The sequence below is a fragment of the Pelophylax lessonae genome (assembly GCF_965119305.1).
Source record: "Pelophylax lessonae genome assembly, chromosome: 5".
NCBI classification, from domain to species: domain Eukaryota; kingdom Metazoa; phylum Chordata; class Amphibia; order Anura; family Ranidae; genus Pelophylax; species Pelophylax lessonae.
In genome coordinates, this window is record NC_138772.1 from 357,131,220 (window position 1) to 357,143,424 (window position 12,205).

General features: G+C 39.7%; 1 protein-coding gene across 2 annotated transcripts in view; it reads right to left on the bottom strand.

Annotated features, from left to right (window-relative positions):
• ATP9B (ATPase phospholipid transporting 9B (putative)) overlaps positions 1–12,205 on the bottom strand; it is a 578,806-nt gene that overhangs the window by 67,947 nt on the left and 498,654 nt on the right. For both annotated transcript variants that reach the window (XM_082258664.1, XM_082258663.1), the window contains exon 16: positions 279–440. In XM_082258664.1, coding sequence (XP_082114790.1) covers positions 279–440 — 162 coding nt within the window. The remainder of the gene's footprint in view (positions 1–278; positions 441–12,205) is intronic.

The following is a 12,205-nucleotide window of genomic DNA, read 5'->3' on the forward strand; positions in this document are numbered from 1 at the left end:
AGTGAAAGTGATAAAAACAAAGCAAAAAACCGTCAAGGGAAATCTACAATCCTTCGCTTATTCTTAGCTACAGTTAAACAATAATTTTACAATACTTATGTTCATCCCTTACTGGAATAAAGCAGTGGGATACAGGGTGAAATATAATTTTAACACATGATTGGAAACAACATAAGTCTCATGTGAAATATAAAGAAATAAGAAAAGCCAACTGTTTCAATTTTCACAATAAAATAGTTTCCATTATCTGTTTTCATTAGCAATTAAATAAATCTTACCCTCACTATGATTCCCATTCGTTTGCTCTCAGAAGTAAAAGGAAAGATCTGGAGAATTAAGAAAGTCAAAATCTGTCCACTAGGGGTTTTAAGCTGCATAGAGGTCAAATCCCTGTTAACAAGAGTAAGTCCAACACTTTCTGTCCAGTTTACAAGGGCCACCTGTGTAAGAATAAACATACGGAAATCACTTTCAATCAAGCAGTAAAAAATTCTGTTAATGCTTTGCTATCTGAAAATCATTAACAATAGTATAATGTATTACTCATATATACTTTATTAAAAAGATATGCTTACTCAAGTAAACTGTCTGGTTTGAAGTCAATCTTCAGGAAATGTGCATGACATAATTGTTGATATCAGATATGCAAATTTGGAAAAAAAATATACGAACTGGAAAATACTATTAAAATAAACCAAGCTCATGTAATCCTAAAGACGTGGAAAGTGGGGTGTCTTGTGCATGATTTGGTGAAAAATCTAAATGTAGTATTTACATTATTATGAACTAATCTCTTTTGAGAATTAACCAATTGACTAAAACACAGTTATTTTTCCTTTATAAATGATCTCACAATACTTTTTAACAAAAAAAATAAAAAATTCACAAACATTTTTACTGTATCTCATAAGATTGGAAACTGTAATTTTAAAGTTTGATTTTATATAAGTGTATTTTTTAGTTTTAGATTGAGAATTGGTATTTTATCTCCACCAAAGGCTGTTCTGCATAGGCAACATTGGCAGTCGCTTAAGGCAGCAGGGCTTGCTCACAGCCGCATACATAACATGCCACTGCCGGTAACAAATTCCCTTGTATATTAGGAGGATCCAAACTTGTCTGCCAGTGCCAGTCAAAAATCCTAATATCTCAATCATACAGTAAAGGTAACAGGACTTGGTCTTAACCATTGGATGCCCCAAAGCAGTCCAACTGAGAAATAAGCAACATAGCAAACCAATGTTAACAGGCCCACGTAACAATGCATTAAAGTAGGGTTCAACAGAATTCAGAGAGCAACATGAAGCCCCTTACACCAGAAATTGGCATCAGGCAAACAAGAAGGAATTCCATAGACCTGAATAGCACGTACCACATCCAAAACAATAGAGAGGAAACTTCCAGAAGATGTAGAAAAGCAGGAAATAGTGAAAGTCTTGGCCAAGGAAATTAAACAAGAAAATATCCTAGAAAGAGAGGCTCTGGTTTCAGAAACAACCTTGTCTTTAATGAGGGCTAGAAAAAGACCCTGTACCAGGATAACTGCTAACCTGGAATTAGCTGCATCAAGAAGGCAATCACACAAGTAAGGCTAGTACCCTAGCCGTAATAGTAAAAGAGTATTTATGTGAAATCTAACAAAAGGCACTCACAGGCCCAAGGCAGAAGGGGAAATGGGCGTTGTTACCAACACAGCCATCCGTGGTGAGTTCACCATAAGCCACTTTGTACACAGTATACTAGAGAGACAGAACCACCTGGATCATTCACAGACCAACTGAAGAGCAATAGGGCAACAGCCTTGCAGGTAAAGCCGCTGTACAAATGGAATACAGGTTACATAGTTAGTGAGGTTGAAAAAAAGACACCAGTCCATCCAGTTCAACCTATGATGAGTGTATGTGTTTATGTCAATAGTACATCATATACCCCTGTATGTTGTGATCGTTAAGGTGCCCATCTAATCATTTTTGAAACAAATACTGTTCATCGCTGATACCACTGCTTGTGAAAGAGAATTCCACATCCTTACCAATCTGACGGTATAGAACCCTTTATGCAGTTTAAGGTTAAACAGCTTCTCTTCTAATTTTAGCGAATGGCTGCGGTCCTTCTTTATTCCCTTTCACTGAATAGTTTGTTCCCTATGCTAGGGTCACCAGTATAGTATTTGTACATTGATATCATATCCCCTCTCAAGCGTCTCTTGAGAGGCGATACGAGAATAGGTTCAATGCTTGCAGTCTTTCCTCATAGCCGAGATCCTCCAGTCCCTTTCTTAGCTTTAATTGTAAAAAATAACCGCGCTATTACACAATCAAAATTATAAAGCTGCAGCTAGAAGTGAGAAAAACACCTAAACAGAATAGAAAAAATGTAGCTGCGCTAGATATGATAAATGATAATAAATAAATAATATCAAGTGTGTTAAAACAAAATGAATACACATGTGCACAAGTGCAATATGGTAAGATCAAATATAACAAAAAAATGTAAATATAGCTTAATGTAATAAAGTGCACAATTCAGAAGGAAAGAAAAAATTATAATAATGAAATATATCTAAATGAATAAAGGAAAATGAAATGTCCCAAAAATGAAGGTGACAACGGTGTAGGAAAAATATAAAGTCCTCCACCACAGTAGTGTTAAATACAATCCTCCGCAGTGCGTCCGTTAGAGTGGCATGCCAATACGCTTACTAGATGATGTTAAAAGGTGCACAAATCGGCTCAATCTCTATAGGATTCAAGATGACAGGCTAGTCAGATGTAACCACGGATCAGCACTGAGAGGAAGTATAGCCTTAAACGTGCTCAAACAGCAAGGAGCATGAGCAGCATCCACCGAGGGTTCAGCATATATAAAATACAAGAGCCTGCCTGGTGTCCTCCAACCGACCGCCCAGACCTCCGACTATACTGACAGTCCACCCCGATCTACTCAGACACCGAGCCCGGCCTCCTCCACCGGGGTCGGGGAGGACTGTCAGTATAGTCGGAGGTCTGGGTGGTCGGTCGGAGGACACCAGACAGGCTCTTGTATTTTTTATTCCAAAACATTTTATTGATATTAAGCACAGTACATAACAATCAAAACAGGTGTAAAGACCGTAATGTGTACAAACCTGTGTCAGAACAGATATCTCAAACATATGCAATAAACAAAACGGTATGAGACAGTGTAACTGTAAACGTTAAGGAGGGGTAGGACATTATGGAGATTCTATCATGAAGTTTATGGTCATCATAGGGTCATATAGTAGGAAGTATCTGTGTAGCTATAGAGAACTGGGGTACGTGAGCTGAAGTCGTGTTTTGGCGAGGCCCCCTGAACTCCACTTGCTGTGTCAGGGGACAGGGAGCCCACACCATATTCGAACAAATCCCAGTCATGAGTATTGCGAAGTAGGTATACGTGGCGAGGCAGACAGTAGGAGGTAGTGACCATTAAATGACAGTTGGGGAGCCAGGAGGGGGGTGGGACGTGACGAGGGGGGGAAAGGGGGAAGGTGGGGGAGGGAAGGAGGGGGAGAGGGAAGGAGGGGGAGAGGGAAGGAGGGGGAAAGAGTGGGAAGGCAAGGGGAAGACTTAGGAAGTACGGGAGGGGCTTGTTGGATAGATGGAGTACACCCACCTGTGGCGATGTATATTCGGTTGGGGAGATTAGTGGTTAACTGCTCAATGTTTGAAAGTCAGGCAGAGACTGGAAGGCTCTTGTATTTTATATATGCTGAACCCTCGGTGGATGCTGCTCATGCTCCTTGCTGTTTGAGCACGTTTAAGGCTATACGTCCTCTCAGTGCTGATCCGTGGTTACTTCTGACTAGCCTGTCATCTTGGATCCTATAGAGATTGAGCCGATTTGTGCACCTTTTACCATCATCTGGTAAGCGTATTGGCATGCCACTCTAACGGACGCACTGCGGAGGATTGTATTTAACACTACTGTGGTGGAGGATTTTATATTTTTTCTACAAACTTTTAACAAACAGTATACAATGAGACATTACCCACAAGGATACTCATAAGCCACTACAGAGCTACAGGAGCTAGGAGATGACTGTGATGATGTCACAGGGTATTCTACGTGGTGTGCTGGCTCAGGAGATCAATAATTCAGAGGAGGAATGTGTACCAGAAAGTGTTGCAGGTCCAGCAGGGGTAAGGGATACGGCCTGTGTGTGTATCGGGTCCCATACAAAGCACAGGCTACATTTAAGAAGTGTTGTGGTGCCAAACTCTTTGAAGATGACACCAAGCTATGCGGTGGAATAACATCCTTACAGGATGTCTCCAACATACAAGCCAATCTCAATGCTCTGTTTAATTGGGCAACTATGTGGCAAACAAGGTTTAATGTTGTAAAATGTGAAGTTATGCACTTGGGGGCTAAGAATATGGATGCATCATACATACTAAGGGGAGTACAACTGGGGGAATCAATGGTTGGGACAGATCTGGGTGTTCTGGTAGATCATAAGCTAAATAGCAGCATGCAATGCTAAGCAGCGTTTTTCAAAGCGAGCAAATTCCTGTATTAAAAGAGGTATGGACTGAAGAGAGAGAGAGACATAATTTTGCTCCTGTACAAATCAGTAGTAAGACTTCATCTGAAATACGCAGATCAGTTTTTGGCAGTAGTTCACAACAAGAATATTGGGGAACTGGAGACAGTGCAGAGAAGAGCAACCAAACTGATAAGAGGCATGGAAGAGCTCAGCTATGAGGAAAGATTAGCTGAACTGACTTTATTCTCTCGGAAAGAGGAGATTAAGGGGGGATATGATCAACATGTACAAATACATAAGTGGTCCATACTGTATATTGAACCCAATGTAGAGTTATTTACCTTAAGGTCATCACAGAGGACAAGGGGGCATTCTTTACATCTGGAGGAAAAGAGATTTAATTTTCAAATATGGAAAGGATTCTGCACAGTAAAAACTGTGAAAATGTGGAATGGACTCCTTCAAGAGATGGTTCTGGCCAGCTCAATAGATTGTTTTAAAAAAGGCTTGGATTTTTTCCTAAATACACATAATACAACTGGATACTAATATTAATAGGTAAAGTTTATCCAGGAAATATCCTATTGCCTGTTGGGGAAGGATTTTTTGCCCTACTGCTGGAGCGAATTAGATCATGCTTTATTGGGGTTTTTGCCTTTCTCTGGGTTAACTGAGGGTACAGGATTTATACTGTATATAGATGTTTTCTATTTGTGCTGGTTCCTTTTTTTTATCTATGTTGGTTGAGCTGGATGGACTTGTGTCTTTTTTCCAGCAGAATATCTATGTAAACTCAAAGTGCACATGTAGGATCCAGTGCCTGATAAGACGTTATAAGCAGGTTCTACATTTGCTTCCAAACAGGGTCCGGTCTGGTCCTCAAGGCTCAGCCAAGGAATTAACTGATCTGGAAAGCTGCAGGAATGAGCTTCAGTGGCTATGGAGCAACTAAAGCCTGACAGAAGGATCTTGAAAAAACATTTTCAGCACTAAGAGAGAAGATTCACTCAGTAGACAGGAGACATCTGTCACAAGGACACTAGAGTAAAATTGGGGCTAGCTGGGAATGGGAGTGGTTATAAAGAGTACATTCCTGCTGCTTGATACTGGAAAGTCACCTAAAGATATCTGCTAAACCGATGATTTAGACTAAGTGTTGTTTTTGTTTTGTTTATTTACGTTTCTTTAATGAAAATGTGTGCCCCTCCCAAGCACGTCACTCATCTAGACAAATTACATGCACAGTGCTTGCTGTGCCTCCTGGGATACACATGTCACATATCCCAGGTGGCACAGCCCTTCATTCAGAAAGGATGGGGGGCATACCCAGTGCCGCATCATCGAAGTGGCGGCATGGGATCGAGCAGTGGCAGAAGACAAGAAGATCTCAGTGGAAAAACACTGCATCCTCAGGGAAAGTATCTAAAATGTGCACAAAAGACCACTGGTAAGTGGGGGTAAAAAGAAGAAATAGAGGGAGGAGGCGGGCAAAGATCCTCTTTAGGTTACAAATAACTGTGCATACTTATAAAAAGATTTGCCCTTGCTTTATTTGACCTAATATGTTGTGGTGATCTTTGGAGTGGAGTTAGGTAAACTGTGACATTTCCTTTATTTTTCAAAATGCCTGAACTAATCCTGAAAACACATACTGTCCCCCTGCTCTTGTGTGCACATAGCAGCATTAAATACTAGAACCCTATGCTTAAACAGAAAGGTACTAACCCTGGAACCTTAACTTGATGCATATTCCAGAGCTGGGAGAAAGCATATGTTATCATTTAGGCTGCTAAGGTGACAGGGAAGCAACTGTCTGATTATCTCAGGGAATTAAAAAACCTGCATATTTATATTAACTTAAACTCAACTTAGTAAGTCTCATAGTAGGTGGTTATGTTTAAGGTACTAAAAATAATTCAAGAGCAGCAATAGTGATAGTCTGTTTCCTGAAGCTTTTGGTGATCTAGAGTTCTGATTTAATAGAACTGCTTTGGGCCTACAAATCAACTTAAATATGCAGAAGTTCACAAAAATGAGTACAACCCTCACATTTTTGTAAATATTTTATTATATCTTTTCATGTGACAACACTGAAGAAATGACACTTTGCTACAATGTAAAGTAGTGAGTGTACAGCTTGTAGAACAGGTTGCCACTGGAGTCCTCTTCCATTCTTCCATGATAACATCACAGAGCTGGTGGATGTTAGAGACCCTGCGCTCCTCCACCTTCCATTTGAGGAGGCCCCACAGATGCTCAATAGTGGTTAAGTCTGGATACATGCTTAGCCAGTCCATAACCTTTTCCCTCAGCTTCTTTAGCAAGGCAGTGGTCATCTTGGAGGTGTGTGAGGTCGTTATCATATTGGAATACTGCCCTGTGGCCCAGTCTCCGAAGGGAGGGGATCGTGCTCTGCTTCATGTCCAACTATGTCACAGTACATGTTGGCATTCATGGTTCCCTCAATGAACTGTAGCTTCCCAGTGCCGGCAGCACACACACTTGTCTTTGTACTACTCACCTGGTTGTCGACACACACGCTTGACACCATCTGAACCATATAAGTTTATCTTGGTCACATCAGACCACAGGATATGGTTCCAATAATCCATGTCCTTAGTCTGATTGTCTTCAGCAAACTGTTTGCGGGCTGTCTTGTGCATCATCTTTAGAAGAGGCTTCCGTCTAGGATGACAGCTATGCAGACCAATTTGATGCAGTGTGCAACGTATAGTCTGAGCACTGACAGGCTGACCCCCCCTACCCCTTCAACCTCTGCAGCAATGCTGGCAGCACTAATACGTCTATTTCCCAAAGACAACCTCTGGAAATGAGCAGGAGTACGTGCACTCAGCTTCTTTGGACAACTATGGCGAGGCCTGCTCTGAGTGGCACCTGTCCTATGAAACCACTGTATGGTCTTGGCCACCATGCTACAGCTCAGTTTCAGGGTATTGGCAATCTTCTTATAGCCTAGGCCATCTTTATGTAGAGCAACAATTCTTTTTTTCAGATCCTCAGAGTTCTTTGCCATGAGGTGCCATGTTGAACTTCTAGTGACCAGTATGAGAGAGTGAGAGCGATAGCACCTAATTTTAACACACCTGCTCCCCATTCACACCTGAGACCTTGTAACACTAACAAGTCACATGACACCAGGGAGGAAAAATGGCTGATTAGGCCCAATTTGGACATTTTCACTTAGTGGTGTACTCAAGTTTGTTGCCAGTGGTTTAGACATTAATGGCTGGGTAATGGGTTATTTTGAGGGGACAGCAAATGTACACTGTTATACAAGCTGTACACTCACTACTTTACATTGTAGCAAAGTGCCATTTCTTAAGTGCTGTCACATGAAAAGATATAAAAATCTATTTACAAAAATGTGAGGGGTGTACTTACTTTTGTGAGATACTGTAATTGCTTTTTGCAAATTGTGTAAAACATAATTTGTTACTGGTTCTTGGATACTAATATTAGAAGAAAACACTATACAATCCCAAATTCAGTTTTTAGTCATTTTTGTCTGATTTATAATATTTGCATATATTTATAATGTTCCGGTGTCCAGTTTTTAGTTGTACCTTGTTTTGTAACTATTTGACTGCCCTTCCAGACTTTCAATATCTCATTGCTTGTTATTTCCCCTATTCACAGCCACATTTCTTTGCAGACAAGTAAGATTTAGAACTTGCACTTTACAAGCACTTACCACCTACTAACCTAAACTTTGGCTGCTGTTCCGTCATTATCTCGTGGCAGCAGCCTTATACAGAATCTATTACAAAATGTCACTCTAAACTGTTCTAAACACAACAGATTTAATCACATACTATGTAAAAGCTATTCTACAAAAGCAGTCCTAAGGTGTAAAAAGTCCAAGGCTCACAATATTTTTGACCAAAACACTGGGGATTCCAATTCGCTTTGAAAATCTGGCATAGCTGTTAGCTTAAAATGACAATTTAAAACAAAGCAGTAAATCAAACAGCATGAGCTTTTTAATTTTCATTAACAGCAAGACATTAGTAAAATGATGTAGGACAATTACTCACACAAAACTACTGCAGGTTTTAATGCAATGACCTTTGGCTTCCCAGCAAAGTATAACTTTTAACTACCTCGTTCTTTCATATAGATTGTTGTTGCCAATACAGATAGATAACAATTGAATTACCAAGTCCTAAATTAACTATCCATTGAAACAATTTCAAGAAGATGAATGTGATTTATTTTCTAGTTACCGAAACGATGCAGAAATGTGAAATGAATTCATTTCTTGTATTTAGAGGGATTTCACACTGAATGAAATTGACAAATATGACAATTACGGAAATGTTTGAGCTGTAACTAGATCTTACCTATCTGATAAAGGCTATGCTTTACAATAATCCATTGTTGCAGCCAAAAGGCATGCCAAACAACTAACAATGGCCCTTCTTTATAAAAACCGAATGGAAGGGAAAATCCTGGTATTGCAGTTAGAAAATAATTCATATTTTTTAAATATGTTAACCTATTTTGGAACAACAACAGTTGGAATCCGATTGGTTAAAGCAGGTAACACCCCAATCTTCCTTTACCCGATAAGATTAAAGTACACCTGTTGCTATGTAGGAAACATAATGCTGTGAAGGATGTGAATGGGTAATAAAGACATTGCATTTAGCTGCTAAAATACAGGTGTTAGTTTAAATTGGAAATTCTCTCTGTTTTTATGCTGCTCCATTGTTACTTTGGCTGCAGTAGCGCAATGTTTTGCGATGGGTGTGGTAGCAAACATATTAGGAAATTAAAAGATATGATTTAAAGTGGAGTTCCACCCTAAAATTATACTTACCTCCATCTTCTCGCTCCGGGTCACCTGAAAAACAAATGGATAATCGCAATTTTTTTTTACTTACCTCGTTTAGAAGAAAATATACTTACCTTACTTCCTCCCCGCGGCGGCCGTGGCGAGTCGTCACTTCCTGGCATGCAATGATTCCTGGGAGCTGAACGTCATCGCTCCCAGGAATCAATGCGCCTGCACCGGCCCCGACGTCAGTTCTGGTGCAGGCGCCGTCATACCTTGTAAAACAGCTTCTGGGCATGCCCAGAAGCTGTGCAGGGATGACGCTGCGGCACCGGAACGGCCGATTGTTCCTCAGTCAGTACAGATTTCGGCCGACAAAAATCAGTTGAGCAAGACTGGACATGCTCAGAGAAGAAAAAACACACGAAAAGTAGACCAGAACATGACATCACTTCTGCAGTTGGTTGTTGTTGGCCGACAAAATTCGTGTGCAGTCTAGAGCACATTTCAACCAACAAAACAACACTGGACAAAAGACGGCCCATCGGTCGGCCAACAATCGGTGCGTGTGTAGGGGGCATTAGAGTGTAAGCACCTTGTGACCAGGTGCATGTATAATATGTAAAGCACTGTGAAATTTTTTTATAGCTATATAAGTAACTATAACAAATAATAAATAAATCAGTCCCCCTCCTATAGTTTTCTGTGGGTGGACCCGTTGGGTCCCTCCCAAAGCCTTGAGTTTGTTCTGCACAATGATGATATTACTGTTATTTTTACAAGGTATTAACTGGATTTGCAAAGGGTTTTGGTCCAAACAAATTGGATTTATTTCTATTGTGCCCATTGAGGAATGTATTTAAATGAAAAAATCCGAGCCCAGATTTCAGCTGTAGCTAAAAGCTCTGGGTCCTTGTGCCAACCGGAATGCCTTCTCATTTGCTCTGTTCAGTCCTTAAAGTGCTACTTCTTTTTTTTTTCTTAATAAAACTGGATAAAGTTTTTCTTTTCTAACCAGCAAGAGTTCATGATTAATGTGGAAACAAACTTAAGTGAATTTTAGTAGTTTTACCAAACTAACAAATTGGTCTGATACTCCCAGGCAGGAAGCGTGAGCTTCCTGTGCTTATTTTGACTGACGCGTGTAACCTTTGAAACTTGCATCCATCAATCTGGACTATAATTAATGCTGCTTTTTTCTTTTAAATGCTATGGTTAGAGCTGTCTCAGAGGTTCCAAACAAACACCCCACTTCCAGGATATATATAAATATAAAAAAATAACCTTTAAAAAGCAGAGAAATAGAGAAAAACAATAAGAAAGAGGGAAAGAAACACATAATGACTTACTAGGTTTTGAATTGAAAAGATCTATATTATAATTCTAAAAACAAGCATTGTGAGTTAGCTCTTCTGCGTATACTCATAGATATATCTGCCATATAAAAAAATGTAGAATAAAGGATATTACATTTTTTTTCAAAATGCTATTATATTCACTGGAATGGAAACCAGTTTATACTGGTTTATGTTGCAAACAAAAAAAAAGCAATCTGCATAGCAGTTAATCACAAATCAGATGTCAGCCTACTCACTAGGAAACTGCTGAAAGCAAATATCTGATTTGTTGCTGTGCTCGCTGGTTTTTGGACTATGTTAAAAAAATAAGCCCAACGGCCCCACAAAATGAATGCAGATAAACCCAGTCATTTTTCTATCTTCTGACTGCTGCTTACTCTCACCCATCATCTTTACATTTCTTATATAAGACAACAGAAATATAAAATCGGGCAGAATTTCTGCCAGAAGTGCATTAATCTTTTTCCCATGCAGGGAACATTTAACAAGCTTGTGTGCACCTCACCGCTAATGATAATTTAATGACAAGCACATTCAGCTGTCACTGTTTTAATTACAAGCATTGACTATTAAAATATAATACAATTATGACTTTAAAAATACTGCCTGGCCATTTGGAAAGGCTGCCAGTCAATACTGCAGACAGCATAGAGAGCAGTTATTCTTCATAGGGCATGAAAGGTCAGGCAAATGATGGTTTTATGCTGCTGACAATGATTTGCTCCTTACATTGACAAAACAACAACAATTAGTCTTACTTCAATAAACCCAAACGAAAATGAATTAAGCAAAATGGTATACCTCATACATTACTGAAAACAATGCGGTAGACATTATATTTTGATTTAAATGTAATTGCAATTTCTATTCAATGCTCACTACTCCGTTTATAATTAGGGTTTATGTTCACTTTGTTTTTCTTTTGTTTGACAGAAGATATGAAAATAATCTGCTTACAAACCTGCCTGCCATGTGCTGTACATCTGCATACGCTGAAAGTAAGCAATGCCTCGGGCAGGTAAACCACACACAGTACTTGCCAGGGTTAATTAAAAGGAACCTGTCAGAAAAGGAAAATGGGAGTTGGCATTGCTGATTGGTTTTTGAAGGTTTGGGGATTATGGTTATCATTTTCAATCACACTTCTCTAACTGGTGAGTAAATGACCTGTAAAGGAGCTGTTGAATATACAGATGCTTGTCCCAGGACTGTGACTCATGGACAGTAAGGTAGTACAAGAATCTTCATCTGCAGATGAACAAGTTAGCAGTGGCAGATCCCACAATTCTCTTCCTGACAGGTTTCCCCTCAAAAATATTTCGTTGGTAATTAAATATGACCGCTGTTTTTAACCATTGTGAGTTAACACAGGAATCCACCTTCCAATGCTCTGCTTAAGCAGCAGTGGGGGCCCAGCCCCATCATTAGCAACTGGATTAGGTGACATTTCAGATATAAGTACACTTACAGAGTATTAATAGAACTTAGGCTCCGTTCACATGTAGGCGTTTTGGGGGCGTTTTTCTGCTCTAGGATCAGCTC